Below are 18,267 nucleotides of genomic sequence, written 5' to 3'. Positions count from 1 at the left end.
TGGTTAGTCCCTTAACTCTCCGAAGGTCAGTTTCCTTTCTATAAAATATAATACATTCAGGTTTGGTTTTTTTTCAGTGCTTTATAAACTGTAAGGGACTAGATAAATGTGAACCATTATTAGGTTCATGAAGACCTTTGAAAGGTCTTCAAGGAAAGGCTGGATGACCACTTGTCTGGTATGTTACAAAGGGGAAGTCTTGTTCAAGGCCTCTGGATACCTTACAATGTGGAGATTCTGACACTCTATCAATTTGGAGGTGGAAGGAGGCAGTGTGGCACAGTGGAAAGAACACTGGCTCTGGACACAGAGAACCTGGCTTCAAATCATACCCCTATGTGACTGGGCAAGTAACTTAACTTAAGTTCCCTGTTCCTCAGCTACCTCATCTGTAAAATACATCTTCTGTCCATTTTTGGTTAAACTGCTCAAAAAGGCCATTTACAATAGGTGCCTCTAATTTCTCTGCTCTCATTCTCTTCTTAACCCCTTACAATCTGGCCTTATCACTCCACCGAAACTGCTCTCTCCAAGTTATTAATGGTCTGTTAGTTGCCAAATCCAATGGTCTTTTCTCAATCCTCATTCTCTTTGACTTTTCTGTAGCCTTTGACACTGTTGATCATTCTCTCTTCCTAGATAATCTTCTCTCCTGGTTTTCCTCCTAGCTATCTGACCACTCCTTCTCTGTCTCCTTTGCTGGATCTTCTTCCAGATCACACCCTCTAACCACAGGTGTCCCTCAATGTTCTGTTGGGTCCTCTTGTCTTCTCCCTCTATACTACTTCACTTGGTGATCTATCTCATCAGCTCCCACAGATTTAATTACCATCTCTATGCTGATGATTCTCAAATCTACCTCTTCTACCCCCATCTCTCTGGAGACTTCCAATGTCATACCTCCAACTGCCTTTCAGATATCTTAAACTGAATATCCAATAGACATCTTAACCTCAATATGTACAAAATAGAACTCATTATCTTTTCCCCTAAAATCTACCTCCTTCTACCTTCCCTATTACCATAAAGGGCAACACCATCCTCCCACTCCCCTCAGGATTACGATTTAGGGGTTATCCTGGACTCATCACTATCTCTCACCTTCTATATCCAAGCCGATGCCAAGGCCTATCAATTTCACCTCTGCAACATCTCTCAAACCCTCTCCTTCTATCCTCTGATACTACCACTCCCACACTGCCTACAGGCCGTCATCACCTTACACCTTGATTACTGCAATACCCTGCTGGTGGGTCTCCCTGCCTCGAGGCTTTCCCCACTTCAATCTCTACACAACCTCTTAGATCCAGTGACACTGGCCATGAACAAGTCAGACCATCTTTAGGCTCTGGGTATCCTTCCTCTATGCCTGGAATGCTCTCCAGCCTCTGCTCTGACCACTGACCTCCCTGGCTTCCTTTAAATCCCAACTAAAATTCCACCTCCTTCAAGAAGCCTTCTCTAATCTCTCTTAATTCCAATGCCTTCTTTCTCTCAATCATTTCCTGTTTATCCTGTATTGTATCTTGTAATCTATCCTATATTGTAGCTTGCTTTGAATATATTTGTTTGAATGTTGTCCCCTCCATTAGACTGTGTGTTCCCTGAGGGCAGGGATTGTCTTTTGCTTCTTTTTGAATCTCCACCACTTAGCACAGTACCTAGCATATAGTTGGTGTTGGTGCTTAATAATATTTACTGATTAAAAGGAGAGGGTTAGATTAGGTGACCCCTGGGATTCCCTTCTGCTCTAAAGCCATGATCCTATGATAGCCAATATCCCACATTTTACAGATAAAGAAACTATGGCCCAGAAGAATGAAGGTGTTTATCCAAAATCACCAAGGTAGTAAGTAAATAGCACAGCTGCAATTTTTACTCACTCATGTTCACTGACTTCAAAACAAGAGCTCTTTCAATTGCACCACACTACAACATAAAATTTGAAACATTATTAATTTGTTCCTTTCCTCCTGCCAGATTTTTGGGAAAGGCAAGTTAGTGAGATTTCTTTAAGCTGGTATTAAATTTAAATTTCCATTACTCGTATTTATTTTCTACTAGCCATCCCAATAAATAATTTCTTGTTGTTCAATCGTTTCTGACTCTTTGTGACCCCACTTGAGTTTTCTTGACAAAAAACAGTGAGGTGGATTGCCATTTCCTTCTTCAGTTCATTTTACAGATGGAAAACTGAGGCAAACAGGGTTAAGTGACCTGCCCAAGGTCACACAAATAGTAAGTATCTGAGGCCAGAAGATGAGTCTTCCTGACTCCAGATCCAGGACTCCATGTACTGCACACCTCTCTTCCCTAATAAAGAATTTATGGACTAACAAATTAACATTTTGGAGGATATTTGTTATATAATAATGTTCTTTCATTCATTCAACAGTGCCTATTTTATGTAAAACACTGGGCTAAGCACAGTGAATGACCCTGTGGAGGACATAAAGACATAGACCCTGTTGTACCGAGAAATCAGCGAGCGAGACCCAGACATAATTTAAAATGTGGATTTATTAGCGCGCGGCTGCAAGGGGTATGCACATCCAAATCAAGCAGCCCTGATCAGGAGTCGAGCTAGGGTTTATATGGAAAAGAGCATGGGAAAGAAATGCCAAGAACACAGATGAGGTAATCCAAAGGTGCAGGTGTCTTTGGGGCTATGGATGGGAAAGTACAGGGAGTATACCGGACAGGGAGGGGGATGGATCTTTGGAGTCTGGTAGGAGGAAGAATCCTTGGGCTCTTCCTCTGTCTTGATGAAAGAATGCTCTGCAACAAGGGAAAGCTTTCTCACAACACAGGAACTTACTAAGGAATTGGGAGGCTTCCAGAGACATGATCTGAGGGCTGGGGCCTGAGCAGCCCAGCTCTGTGTAGCTGTACCAGGGAGAGAGATAAGGGTCATGCTGAGGCCCATGCATGAATAATTGCTAGGCACAGTGTCCTTGGGCTGAGGAGTGGTTGTCAGAGACTGTTTCTGAGACTAGGGAGAAATTGGGGCACAAGTACAAGCACAAGCACCCAAGCACCCCATCATTACAGGTCAGAGATCACACAAACTAGACCAGGTGTCCTGGTCTCTGGTATAAACATAATTATCTAAAGCAATTATATTGCAAGCTTTCTTATTCATTTGCATTGGAGGTACGGGCTATGCTGAGCTATGCAAGAGTACATTTCACTATTGTTTAGATTTAGGAGGAAAGAGTCTGGGGCAAGATTAAGCGCCAACTTTTGCTTTCCGTGGCTTAAAGGGCCCTACTATCTAAATGGCAAAATAATGTTCTGCATTACAACCCTACAGTCAATGAGCTGGAAGTCTAATAGGGGGAAACAAGATAAACACAAGAGACTACGATAAAAGACAGACTGTAAGTGCCATGTTATAAGGGTTCAGAAAAATAAGACATTACTTCTGTTGAAGAGGAACAAAGAAGGTTTCATGGAAGTGGTGGCACTTGAATTGCACCTTAAAGGTAGCATGGATCTTTCTCTCTAGGCACAGTTGGAAAAGACAGTATTATAGGCAGATGGAACACAAGTGGACACAAGAAAACAGGAGGCATGTTTCTGGAATGATGAGTAATCCAATTAGTCTAGAATACAAGGTCTGTGGCTATGTCAAGAGGAATAATATGAAAGAAGTATGCAAAAATAAATTGGAACCACAAGGAATGATCTTGAATGCCAGGTTAGAGTTTAGGCTTAACTTGACAGGAAATGGGAAATCACTGAAAGGGGTATCAAAAGCAAGCCCTTGCCTTGGATTCATTTCCTGGGGGCACCAGCTGGCCACTCTACTTGGAACCAGTCTGAAGGGCCTTTGTCTTTGAACCCAGCAACTTCTCCTTTCCTTATTATAATTCTAACCATTTCCTTATCACCAAATCCCTACTTGAAGAACTTTGACCCGTAATATTCTTCAATCTCTCAGCTAGCCTATATCCCCATGTTTGGCAATCTATAGTCCTCAAGTCCTTATATCACCCACTTCTTCTGCTACTGCCACCCTATCTTGGTGCCCAGTTAACAGAATCTATTCCCCTCCTTCCCATTGTCGCATAAAGAAGACCCTAAGAATGCATTTTCTGGGGCTTTTTCATGAGAGAGAAGAGAATGTACGCATTCAGACATAATAAAACAAGGTAAGGTAATAAGAAGGCTGGATGGCATAGTGGAAAGCGCATTTGATCTGGATTTGGAAGACCTGGCTCCAGTCCTGGCTCTGATGCTTACTAGGTGTGTGGCGTTTAACCTTCTAACTTACTCATCTGTAAAATGAAGACAATACCTGTACTTCAAAGGTACTAGGAGGAAAAGTGCATTGTTTTATTGGAGATACATAGGAAATAAATGACAGAGGGAAGTCACTGGAATATACAAGTGAGATGTTACTATCATCCACTAAGATCTAGAGTTTCATTGTGGAATAAAGGTGACCCTGGCTCCTAAAAGTAGAGCCAGAAAAGCATACGCTCAGGTGAGCAGCTCCTACTAAGCTAGAAAGGCTTGAAGCATGGCTCCTGTGCTAGAATGGTTTGCTGCCAACCTAGATAAATGCTTATCACCAAGTTGATCAGTCACTGGGAAAACAATTTCAGTCACAGCAATTTTTGTAGACCATCTGCTAATTTGAAAAAGGATTACAAAATCACAGTCCCTCTTTAATATTAAAATTTTACTATTAATTACATTAGTAATAACTGATATTTACCAAGTACTTTAAAGATTATAAAGTGTTTTATACAGAGATATCACCTGAGCCTGACAACCACCCTGGGTAAAGATGAAGAAACTGATGTTAGAGAAATTAAATGACTGTCCATGATCATAAAACTAGTAAACGTCAGAAGCAGGTCTTCCTGACTCAAAGTTAAGGACTCTACCCACTGTTTTCACTGCTGAGATCCAAACTGGACAGTATTTCACTTTTAAGTTATAGTTCCCCAGACGCAGCTTGGCCCTTCAAGATTCCATCAATGTTCCATTTAAATCCTGTCACCCTTTCCCCCCAACTTCGGGGTAAATATCATTATAACATATTTGCACTCACTCTTGATTTTATTTTCCTGATTTCAGCCTTATTCCACAATAACCACAGGATTACTGTGAGCAAAGTGCCTTGTAAACCTTAAAATACTATATAAACGTAAATTATTATCAGTTGTTAAGTTATATCATTTTTATTTCTGAACATCTCTTATATTTGGTCTCCTCCACATTCTCACCATCACTCTACTAGAAAATGAAGAAGTCTTATTACGTTGTTTCTACTCAGAAATCAGGAAATCTTACTATCTTCTAGCTCAGCTTACATTTTTCTCTATATAAAATCGTGAACTAGAAAGTACAATATGGACTACGTCTCCTCCTCCTCTGCCCTAATGAAATTAAAGTTTATTCTACCTCAAAAATATAACATATACATAATATAGTACTCTGAAAGTTCATCACAGGAGGTGACAGCTAGAGCTGCACTTGAAGAAGGTTAATATGGGCACAGTGGGTAGGACAATAATAGATGACATTTATATAAAGCATCTTTAGGATGCATATGTGATTATGCAGCTAAGAAATAGCACAATCCAAATTTGAATCTGGGGCTTTCTGACTTCAAGTTAAACACTTTACCCACTAAACTTTGCTCCCTGTGGATTGACTGGACGTATAAGAGCATGAGATCAGTTAGGTTCCCAAAACAGTAATCCAGGTGAGAAGTAAATAGGAGAGTGGTGTTAGTGAGAATGTAGAAAAACGGGACCAATGTAAAAGCTTTCAAAGACAGAAAAGATACAACTTAACACTGATGATAATTTATATTTATATAATGTTTTAAGCTTCACAAAGCACTTTTCTAATAGCAACCCTAGTTACCATGGGACGAGGTTGAGAAAGGTGATATAATTATTATCCCCATTTTACCAAAGAGGAAATTGAATCCCAGAGAGGTTAAGTGATATGTATAAGGTCAAACAGCTAGCAGGTGGCAGAGACAGGGCAGCTAGGTGGTAAAGTGGATAGACTGCCAGGCCTGAAGTCAGGAAAATTCATTTTCATGAGTTCAAATCTGGCCTCAGACACTTACTAGCTGTGGAACCCTGGGCAAGTCACTTAACCCTATTTGGTTCCTCATCTGTAAAATGAGCTGGAGAAGGAAATGGCAAACTACACCAGTATCTCTAAAATTGGGTCATGAAGAGCCAGACCCGACTGAAAATAACTAAATAACAAGAAGCAGGTCTCCCAATTCCAACTAAAGCATTCTTTCCACCATATTGTGCTGTCTGAGAGAAAGTGATGGAAAGAGGTAGACTACTCTAAAAATTCAAGCAAGGATACCTGGGAGGATAGTGGAGCCATTTACAGAAGTTGAGAACTGAAGGGAAAATTGCTAGGTTTAGGAAGGTAACAAACTTTCTTCTGGGTTCAGATGATATTAAATAGAGCTTTGTGTTTAATCATTTAGATTACTAATGATGGCATTTCAGAAAGTAGAAGGAAAAAAGGAAGGAAGGAAGGAAGGAAGGAAGGAAGGAAGGAAGGAAGGAAGGAAGGAAGGAAGGAAGGAAGGAAGGAAGGGAAAGAAAGAGAAAGAAAGAAAGAGAGAAAGAGAAGGAAAAAGAAAGTACCTCCTGCCAGTTCAATCTCAAGCAAAACTGTGGTATGGATATTCTTTTAGTACAAGGGTAACACAGTCACCTTTTCAAAGATACTGAACTGCCTTTTTCAAGTATACAACTAGCTAGTGCAAAATGAGTTTCAATGAAGTCTCATCCAAAGAGTAAATATATTTCAAGTGACTGTTTTTTATCTAGTCTCTAATTTCATACTGTGCCTCAAGGCTTGTAAAAAGGACTGTCTTGGCTTCCTTCAAGACTCAGATCAGGGGCAGCTAGGTGGCAGAGCAGATGAAGCACAGGCCCTAGAGTCAGGAGGACCTGAGTTCAAATGTGGCCTCAGATATATAACACTCACTAGCTGTGTGACTCTGGGCAAGTCACTTAATCCCAACTGCCCTCACCAAAAAAAAAAAAAAGACTCAGATCAAATCCTACTCCCCCTACACCATCCCCAGATACTGGTACCTTCTTCCATGTCTTCTGCACACGCGTATGCACCTAGTTAATTACATATTCTCTCCCCCATTTGAATGTAAGCTTCTGGAGGGTTGTGACTATTTTTGCCTTTCTCAATATCTTCTGCCCTTAGCATAGTGCCTGGCACATTGTAAATGCTAAATGACTTGTTGAGTGATGAATCTGCATTTTTAACCTTAGGTCCAACAACTTATTGGGTTGTTTTTTTTTTATATTCTGAAAATTATATTTCAATATACTTCATTTCCTTTGCAATCCTATTCATTTTACTTTATGCATTTAAAAATACTATTCTGAGAAGAGGTTCACAGGATTCCCTAGAATGCCAAAAGTTATCTATGACTCCTCCCAAATAAGGTTAAGAACCCCGGTTACTAGACTACCTCAACACATACTAAAGAGGCTCCACAGGGGATATTTTCAGGTGATCATCTACTGCTTGCAGGCCACCCACCAATTCCTGGGGTAAATACTCATATCTGGCCAATTCTGTCATCCACTCTTTCCTCCTTAATAGCTTAAATTTGCTCTCTAAACTTTTGTTGTTGTTCGGTTGTTTCTCAGTTGAGTCTGACTCTTCATGACCCCATTTGGGGTTTTCTCGGCAGAGATACTGGAGTGGTTGGCCATTTCCTTCTCCAGCTCATTTTACAGATGAGGAAACTGAGGCAAACAGGGCTAAGTGACTTGCCCTGGGTCACACAGCTAGTATAAGTGTCTGAAGCCAGATTTGAACTCATAAGGATGAGTCATCCTGACTCCAGGCCTAATGTTCTATCTACTAGGCCATCTAACTGCCCCCATACTAATCTCTTGCAATAATCTCGCTCATTTTGTCTACACTGGGCTGACCTTGCTTGACATGGGTGGGGGGTGGGGAATAACTGGTGCCATTTCCAGGGACCTGGGAGGTGGGAGTGTCGGAGGGCGGGGACGTCTCCCGTCCAGAGGGAGGGTGGGGGTACTGGAGGATTCACCTAGGCTTAACTATGGGTATTCCTTACATGGGTATTGTCTTTTTAACTGGGTGTCCAGTCAGCAAGCATTTATTAAGCACCTAGTATGTGCCAGGCACTGAGCTAAGCGTTAGTGACAAAAGGAAATGTTCGTTCACTGAAAAATAAAATAAGGGAGGGAATAAGTTATTGGTGTTCAAAGACAGGAAGCAGGCGCCCCTGGAACCGGAAGCGGTAGGAGAGCCAAGACCTCGCTGCGCAGGCCCGCTGAAAAGCCCGGGGTCGGGGGCCACCGTCGTGCCACACGTGCAGGCGCCGCACGGCGGGGCGCGGAGCGGAGGGTTTCTGCCCAAGCGCTCAGCGCTGCCGGGACGGAGGGAGGAGCCGAGAGGGGCGGGGCGGGGCGGGGCGGGACGGGAGCGGATACCTTCAAGAGCCCCCGCATCTTCTCCAGGAAAGGGCGGAATTCCTCTGGGGGTACCTCCGGGTAAAGTTGGCTCCGCAGTAGCTCCTCCGTGATACCTGGGTGCCCATGGAAGGTGCTTTGGGCCAGGCCGCTTAACAGGCCGCTCAGGGACTTGGAACTCTCGAGCTCGCCCGCCATAGCGACAGCTCGTTCCGCTTCTCGCCTGCTGAGCACCCGGTTGTAAGCAACGGCGGCCGAGAGGGCGGGGGAGACTGTAGCGCCACCTGCAGGCCCAGGGCGGCTTTGCACTCACTGCCCCAACCCCTCCCCTCCGCCCCCTTGGGCTGGAACAAAAGTTGGATTGTTGTCACGTGAATCCAAGGAGCTGGAATTGCCGCAATTCTGACAAAATAAAATAGAATTTCACGATACCAAGAAAGTGGAACTAGGAAACCACTACGTATTGGTTTAAAGAAATGACTGATCGGCGGATTTTTGAAATCTCGCCCACCTCAACCAGTGTTTTAATAAACCTTGTCTCTGATGGAAAAAAAAATCATTGATCAATATGTTAATGCACGAAATGGCACCATATGTCTTCCCCTGACATCATCTCTAATCTATCGTATGTGTGTATAGCTTGAGGTTATCTCCAATTTATCCTGTATGTGTGTCTAGGTATGTATCTGTATATGTGTGCATAGACATTTAGGTGAGTACAGATTGAGAGCTCCAATTTATATATAGTAATAAATTGATATAAAATCTATACAAAAAAATTGAAGATAGTCTCGACATATAATTGGATGTTTCATGTTGTTAATCTTTTCGCATGTTATTTCCCTCATTATTATTGTAAAATGAAATGTTATTTGTAAAACTTAGCTATTTGTTCCCTACCCCGCCCCCCCCACTACGAGCTCCCTGAAAGCAAGGGCTATTTTTGTCTTTCTTTTTATCCCCAGAGCATTGCTCTCTGTGCCTAGCACATTGATGGTTAATAATGCTTGTTGACTTGAAATGGCATTATCTAAATTCATAAAAGAGTAGCTGACCGAATTTCAAAAAAACGACATGTTAGTATGTCTCAAAGCCGGACAAATCTCACAGGTAAAAGGGAAGAGAGAACAAAAACTTGGATAATTTAGAGTTAAAAGACATTTCTTACAAATAAGAACATTAGAGAATATACCAATCATCAGCACCACCTCAGTACCTACTACCTTTGCAAAAATAGACTGTACAAAGGCCCTCACCAGTTAGACCAAACTCCTTGAGAACAAAGACTTTGTGTTTTACCTTTCCTTGTATGCCCTTTAGCACATAGTGCCTAGCAAGTAATTGGCACTTAATAAGTGCTTGTTAACTGGGGATTCACCATCTTGACGAGTGGTTGCTTCATTCACCCAATACATCTGACCCTGGTTCCAACCCTGATTCACTTAGCTCCCAAACTACTTCCTCACCAGTTGCCAAGTTGGACTACTTGTACCTCCTGTCTCAATATACCAAAACCTCATCCCAAGCTTTCCATTTCTGGAGCCATAATCAGATCAGCTCTCTCATTGCTCCTGGGAAGGGTGTTATCAATTAACTCTGCTATGGCTCCACTCAGTTATCACTAACCAAACCAAAATACCCCACTGGGCCATCTGTCTCAAATATGTATAGTCTTCCCCTACCAAAGTAAAAGTTCCTTGAAGGCAATGATTGTCTTTGCTTTTGTATTTGTATTCTTAGGACTTACCCCAGTGCTTGGAACATAGTAAGCACCTAATAAATGCTTTTATTTCATTCATTCATTAAAAAAAACTATAAATGTTTTAAAAAATAGACATAACTTTGCAGATCTTAATGCAATAAAAATATTAATACAAAGAACATAAGCAAAAGATACAGGTATAAGTGGAAGTTTCATAATGACTTACTGAGATCAAGGAAGAAATCTCTAATTATTTGAAAAAGAATGATAATGAAATAATATATTAAAATTTCTGGAATGTCATGAAACTAATGAAAAAACAAAAGATCCAAAGAAATTTAAGTAAACAAAGCTTGGGGCTAATATAAAATATAATATCAAAGATTATGCCTGAGTTGTAATTAAACCAGAATAGTTACATGGGGAAAAAAATCAGTAAGACAGTTTTCATTCCACTTCTGGTATCTATCTAGAATTTGATTAATGTTTAATAATTAATATTTTAGTTAAATATTTTTCTGTTTACTCTTTTGTACATATTGAAAAACACAAGTTTATCATAATTTAAATATTCATCTGTATGCAATAACAATATCATCACAAACCTTCTGTGTACCCAATGGTCTCAATAGGACCTTTCAACGGTAAGTTAATTTTTTACTATGCCAGCAGGGACTATGCTAAAGTTAAGCATTTGTTAATATGCTTATTAAAAGTTTTATTCAAGAAACCTTAAAATGCTTTCCATTTTATTGAGTAAAGGGATATTCACAGAAAAAGCAGTGGCATATCAGGGTCCTATGCCCTTTAGGAAAAGGGGACAAGCTGCCATAGGGAGGAAAAGATTTCTCTGAACCTCATCTAAAGAGGAGGAAAACACTTTTCTGGCAACCCTGTACAAGCAGATCTCCATCTTTTTTCTTAAATAAATTTGCCCCAGGAACTAAAATTCCTACATCATGCAGAGTCATAATTAGCTCTTAAGTACATCTGGTACAAATTCATTTGGGGGGTGGAGGGGCCTTCAGGATTTCAGAATATAGCCTACCAGGAAAAGGTTGTTCCCCCAGAAAGTCCCTCCCTTGTACTTAGTGACTTGGGGTAGAAAGGGAGCCCAGGTCTTGCCTCCAGGGGAGTTGCACTTCAAGCCAGAGAAGTTTAGCTCAGCAGCTTTTCATGCAGCCTCCATGGCTCTAGCAAAAGGTTCCATTTGTTTCACACAGATTAAAACTCTAGTAAAGTTGCCTCATACTTGTGTTGCATACTAATTAGAAGTGTCACCCCAACAGTGTAGCTTAAGAAAGGTATAATATAGTTACAATTCAATTATGCATAGCAATGTATGGGAGAAGAGACAGGTATTAAAAATAAAAACTAATCTGAAATATTAATTTGGCTTTGAAATGCAGGGACAGTCATAAATATTGACACATATATGTATGTGTATACACGCATTCATACATACATACAAACCCAGTTCTTGTTCAACCCCATCTCCTGGCTCAACTCTCTTGTTAGTAGCCTAAGACCAGGAAAGTCATCAAAGAAAAAAGGGCCTACCTTTGATAGCTATGATCTGTTCCACTAAATTGTATTACAATATGTTTCATTGGGACAATTTGATGCCATTGTGATATAGTCAACAAGGGAGTAAGGTGTATGAAAATTGGAAATAGAAATGGGCCAGGTTACAAAAGGTTTTAAAAATCAAACAGAGGACACAAAGGTTATGTAACTATATTTGTTTGCAAGGTCATGCTTTGTACATTGATTGTTCATTTCAGTTGTTTCTGACTCTCCATAACCCCATTTGGGGTTTTTTTGGCAAAGAGATGGGAGTGATTTGCCATTCCCTTCTCCAGCTCTTTTTACAGACGAGGAACTGAGGTTAACAGGATTAAGTGACTTGCCCAGGGTCACACAGCTAGTAAGTGTCTAAGGCCTTATACATAGCATTCAAATCTTTGTTGAGTGAATATTTTAATACTAATTTGGTCCACATTTCTTAAAAAACATAATGCTTTGCTTCAAGTGTTGGGATGCATTTGTATCATCCATTGGAGAAAAAAAAATTAAATTTCATTACAACAGAATCATCAAGGACTACAGGTAGGAAAAAAAAATCCCCATTATATGAATGAGGGTATGAAAATAAGTCATACCCTTAGCAACCAACAACTTCTTCAAGGAATTCTACTATTATTTTTGAGACTAACACAGTCGGTTGCATATTGAAGCAAATGTATGCATAACTGAAGGGAGAAGGCCTCAGAACCCCATTTCCCATAATGCTGGGGCCCAAACAGCATCATTAAATCATTCATTGGGAGAAATTTTCAGGCTTCCATTTCCAATGACTGTTGGTTTAGCAGAGAAGGACTACATCATGAGGAAAAGATGCTGATTAGTGTAATGGGGGGGAAGAGGGGCACTTAAAACTGTGCTCAAAGACATGGAAGAGGTGATGAGCCAGAACTATGATCACATATCTGAACCCAGAAGTCCTGGCAGAATCTTGATGATCCCACAGAGCAAACCAGTAGGCCACAGAAGTTGTCCAGCTTCACTATATGCTGAATTGAAGCCTAAATCTCCCCATGCCTGGGATGAGTCTGGAGGTAGAGAATGTACTGATTTGGAGAATAAGTGCTGAAAAAGTTTGTCTTACATTTCCTTTTCTGTTACAATTAAATGTAGGTTTTTTTCCCACCAGTTCTTTGCTGTTGGCCTAGGTTTCTGTTTGCTTTGTAATGAATGAATATATTTACACCTGAGTTTATCTCAGTGGGAGGTTTTAAGCACAGAAGTTGTAAATTCACTCTCACAAATATGAGCCAAGTCTGAATGATCAGTGTTGGTTGGCTCATAGCAACTTAAGGGAATTTCTTTTCACTCACCCATCCTACATACAGCTGCCAAAATGATAGCTTGAAAAATATAGATCTGACCATCATTACCTTGCTCTATGTTTCACTGGCTCTGTGTGTGTGTGTGTGTGTGTGTGTGTGTGTGTGTGTATCCTACAGAATAAAATAAAAATGCTTCTGTATGGCATTTAAAGCCTTTCAGTCTACTTGTCATCTATGTGATTAATTTCACATTAATCTCACTCATATCCTGGCCAAGCTGGCTTACTTATGGTACATCTCCCACCTTTACGTGGGTTATCCCTTGTGTCTGGAATGTATTCCTTCCTTATCTCCGTGTCTTTGAATCTCCAACTTCCTTTAAGACTCATCTCAAGCTCTTCTACTTACATGAGGCTTTCCTGATCCCCCCTAAAGTGTTAGGGGTTCTAACTTTCATCTCAACCTCAAAATTAGTTTGTATGTATTTTGTATTAACTTATCCTCATACATGTTATTTTTCCAAATAAAACTGTAAACTCCTTGAAGGCAGAAACTATTTTGTTTTTGTCTTTGTGTGCCCCCCACCTAGCACAGTGCTTTATACACAAGTAGGTGCTTAACAAATGCTTACTGAACTTTCCACTAAATGTAACTGATCCTTTCATTAGAAATCTATATCCAAAAGACACATATTGGAAAAAAAAGAAAATTTCCTATTCATATCCTTTGACCATTTATCAATTATGGAATGGCTCTTATCCCTATAAATTTTAATCAGTTTCTTATATATCTTACAAATGAGATACTTATCTGAGAAATTTGCATCAAAGATTTTTTCCCCCAATTAACTAAAATTGAACACAATGACTACCTTACTACTACTTGTTATTAAAGCAGAGTTTTCTGTTCTTTAACACAGTAAATTACAAAAGCTATTGCAAGGAGGTAGTGAAAAAGAGGCATTATGGATGGCAAAATCCTACATTGACAGATAGTATAGGGGAATGTAGGTAGCTTGAGAGGTTTGAGGCACCAAAGCAGGGAATTCAACAGAATCAGTCATGAAAGAATGAAAGATTGCCATATAGCAGTGAGGGCCAGCCAAAATTGCAGAACAAATTTGTAGCTGGCCAAGTCAGTATGAGGACAAGATCTAGCAGCCAAGGAAAATGGTAGAAGGAGGGCAGTTGAGAAAGAGTAACCCATGTGAGACAGCTAAAGAAAGCAGCTGTACAGAGTAATAAATGTTTCTGCTTTTGCTACAGTGAGTGCTGAGAAGTTCAATGCACCAAGAACTGCAGCAAATTTTGCTATCACCAGTTGTGTGAGGGACTGCTATATCTCACCCTGATGTGCTGATCAGACGACGTGGTTAACTAGAAACCTAGGTCAGAACCTCCAAGAGACATACTGAGGTAGCAGCCATATTGGGATGAGTATCAGGTATGCTGAATATTCCAATCAGTTTTGAAAGGCCAGAGATATGTTTCAACACAGTTGAGATCATTACAATTAATCAAAGGCCAACTAATTTTCTTTTAACATTGTGTTTTCATTACTGTAGTCGCTATATTAATAATAACTAGCGTTTATATCTTGCTTCAAGGTTTGCAAGGCACTCTATACATATTATCTCATTTTATCTTCACAACAACCCTGGGAGGTAGGTGCTGTCAGGATCCCCATGCCCACACCTTTTTTTTTTTTTACTCCTTTCTTTTTACTGTTAGGAGACACCCAATTTTCCAGAGGTAAGGCCCAGCAAACAAGCTGTGCCCTGAGCTTGGCATAACAACAATCCTTTGCACTCACCCTCTGGATGAACTCAGCCACAACAAAATCCCAGAATGTTTCTCACACCAGCCCCAGGTGGTCCCTGAGCTCAGACAAATACCTGCAGGAACCATGTTCCAGTCATGAAGCCCTACTACGAATCAAACTTGTCTTACTGTTGCTGTTACCCCTCACTGTCAGAGCTATAGCTCACTGTGTCGCCACTGCTACATGTATTAAGATCTGACCTCACTAAAGTGGGTCTCCTTCTAGAGGAGGCCCTGGCACACGTATCTAGTTTCCCTCCTCTAATGGAATAAAGAAAGCTTTCTCTTTATGCCCACTATTGGCATCTTGGCTTTTTGTTTTTATTTTATTTCTTAGAGTTAACTGTGGTCGTAACAGCCTGTGTGAGCTCTTTGATGTTTTTCGGAGTTAACTGTGGTTGTGATAACTGTGAAACTACCAAAGAACTCACACAGGTTAACAGCGATTGCATAACCTCTGTGACTTTTTGGTCATTTGTTTTCAGATTTGACAGTGCTGTTATTATCCCCATTTTATGGATGACAAATCTGACGTAGAGGTCAACTGACTTGCCCAAGATGAAGTCAGGTCTTCCTGAGTCCAGGGCCAGTGCTCTATCCATTGTTATACCTAGCTGCCTACTTAATAGGTAAATCACGTGTAATATGTATCACGTAATGTTCTCTATTCTGAACTTAATGTGTCTGCTAGTTCAGTCTGAAAAGAATCAATGAGAAACATGGAAGCTTGGAGGACAATTAAGATCCAGAGAGGCTAAGCTGAGTTGGGCGTGTATAACTGGGATGGAAGGTGCTTGAGTCAATGCAGACCTACCTCAGTCAAGCATTTGAGTACCTCCTATGTGCCAGGTTCTGTACTAAGCACCGAGGATATATAGGAAGACAAAACCATGGTTTTGGCTCCCAAGGAGCTTGCTCGAATGGTGAAGACAACATGCAAATAATTATGTACATACAAGCTGTATACAAGGTAATTTCAGAGGGAAAGGTGGATCAAAGGTTGAGAATGGCTTCTTATAGAAGGTGGGATTTTAGCTGGGTCCTGAAGGAAGCCAGAGAAGAGATGGAAGTAAGAAGAGACAGAATTCCAGGCATGGAAAACAAAAAACAAAAAAAAAGGAAAAAAGTCAGGAAAAAGAGTGTCCTGTGCAAAGAACAGCAGGAAGACCAGTGTCACTGTATTACAGGAGTGAGTGAAGTGTGAATAGACTAGACTAAGGGTTTTAAAAGCCAAACAGGAGATTTATATCTGATCCTGGAGGAAACAGGGAACCGATGAGGTTTACTGAATAGTACAGTGACATGGTCAAGCCTGCACTTTTAAGAAAATCATTTTGGTAGATGAAAGAAGGGACTGGAGTTGGGAAGAGACTTCAAGCAGTGACGCTAACCAGTAGGCCATTGCAGTAGGCCAATTGTGAAGAGGGCCTTTACCAGGCTGGTGGCTATGCAAGTAGAGAAGGGGACATGTAGAAGATAGGCTTTGAAGGCAGAATTGACAAGATTTGACAACAGCTTGGACACAGGGGGTAAGAGTGAAAAACTGAAGATAACACTGAGGTTATAAGATTAAATTACTGGGAGGATGGTGGTGCCTCCAGCAGTAATTGGGAAGTATAGAAAAATGGAAAGTTTGAGGAGAAAAATGGTGAGTTCAGTTTTGGACATATGAAGTTTGAGATATCTATGGAATATCCAGTTTCAGATGTGCAAATAGGCAGTTGGTAATGTGAGAATGGAGGTGAGGGCTGTATAAATAGATGAGCATCATCTGCTTTGAAATGATAATTTAACCCAGGAAAGCTGATGAGATAATAAAAAGAGATAGTATAGAAGGAGAAGAGGATCCAAGACAGACCCTTAGCAGAGGGAGCACTCACAGATATTGGACATGATCTGAGGAAAGGAGACTAAGGAGAGGTCAGACAGGTAGGAGAACCAGAAAAGAGAAGTACCACAAAAAATTTAGGGCATAAAATACTTATTCTCTTCTAGAGAGAAGAGAGAAGGTGATCAACAGTGTCAAATGCTGCAGAGTAGTTAAGAAAGATGTGGATTGAAAAGAAGTATGAAGATTGAGAAAAGACCATTAATTTTGGCAAGGAAAAGATCATTGGTAACTTTGAAGGGTTTCAATTGAATGATGAGGTTTGAAACCAAACTGCAGAGGGTTTAGAAAAGACAGGAAGTAGAGACACTAATTGTTGATGGCTTTCTCCAAGAGTTTAGCCAAGAAAGGGAGGTCAGATACAAGATGATAGCTAAGACATGGTCAGATCATGAAGGTTTTTTAAGGATAGGAGAGACATGGATGTGTTTGTAGGTTGCATGGAAACAGTAAGTAGATAGGGATTAAGGAGTGAAAGAGCAGGGATACAGGCGACAATCAGCTGGAGAAGATGGGATGGACAGAATTAAGGTTACATGTATAAGGATTTGCCTTGGCAAGATGGATCACTTTTTCATGTGATGGGGCAAAAGAAATAGCAGGAGAAGACATCTGAATGATGTAGATGAGGAGGAGAGGAGAAGTGGGGAGTTCACCAATGACATTACGTTTGAGGCAAGATCTGCAGGGGGAGAGGAGAAGAAGCTATCATGGGAGGCTGTGGGCGGATGAAAAGTTTTAGAATAATCACTGTGGTGAGTGGGATGATGAACTGACTAGGGAGGTATAAAAAATCACTTTGCTGTAGTGAATACCTAGTTGAGATTAGGCAACAATATTTGTAGTAGTTCTAGTCAGCAAGGTTTCCTACCTAATCCCTCTTACATAATACTTCAAGTTTTACAAAGCATTTCTCTCACAATCCCCATGGGATGGATGGTAAAAGCATTAGTATCCTCACTTCATAGACAGGATAACTGAGGATAAGTGACTTATGTATGGTTACACAGATACTAAGCTTCAGAAACTAAATTTAAACCCAGGTTTCTTCTGATTCCAAGTTTATCCATTTTTTACTTCATCACACTCACTGCCTAAATTGGATTCTGAGAGGCAAAAGAAATGGGCCACGTGGAGGGAAGGATTGGGGAAGCATAGTCAGGAGATCTCAGCGGTACTTGGACATCATCTAACCTAAATTTCCTAGTCTGTGAAATAAGAGGAGTTAGACTATATAAGCCTCAAGATCTCTTTCAAGCTCTATAAACCTATGATCCTAGTACACAGGAAAAATAGCTCATGCCTAGATAAGCCTAAATATTCCCTAACTACAAAATATATGTAAGCTCATTTTGGTGTGTAAAGCCCTTCATAACCTGGCAGCTCAGGTGCTGGCCTGGAGTCAGGAAGACCTGAATTCAAACAGCCTCAGATACTTACTAGCTGTGTGACCTTGGCCAAGTCATTGAGCCTGTCAGTTCCAAGTGTAAAATGCGGATGATAATAGCACTTACCTCCCAGGGCTGGGAGGATCAAATGA

At 40.6% G+C, this 18,267-nt stretch overlaps 1 protein-coding gene across 3 annotated transcripts in view; it reads right to left on the bottom strand.

Moving 5' to 3' along the window:
- COMMD1 (copper metabolism domain containing 1) overlaps nucleotides 1-8,736 on the bottom strand; it is a 240,780-nt gene extending 232,044 nt beyond the window's left edge. For all 3 annotated transcript variants that reach the window (XM_020985485.2, XM_078149537.1, XM_078149538.1), the window contains exon 1: nucleotides 8,490-8,736. In XM_020985485.2, coding sequence (XP_020841144.1) covers nucleotides 8,490-8,666 — 177 coding nt within the window. In that variant the 5' untranslated portion in view covers nucleotides 8,667-8,736. The remainder of the gene's footprint in view (nucleotides 1-8,489) is intronic.
- Nucleotides 8,737-18,267: the final 9,531 nt, after the last annotated feature.

This window comes from Phascolarctos cinereus, unplaced genomic scaffold, assembly GCF_003287225.1.
Source record: "Phascolarctos cinereus isolate Bilbo 61053 unplaced genomic scaffold, phaCin_HiC Scaffold_2;HRSCAF=192, whole genome shotgun sequence".
In the NCBI taxonomy this organism is placed as follows: Eukaryota; Metazoa; Chordata; class Mammalia; order Diprotodontia; family Phascolarctidae; genus Phascolarctos; species Phascolarctos cinereus.
Note: the sequence above shows the minus strand (reverse complement) of the source record. Positions and strands in the feature narration are given on the sequence as shown.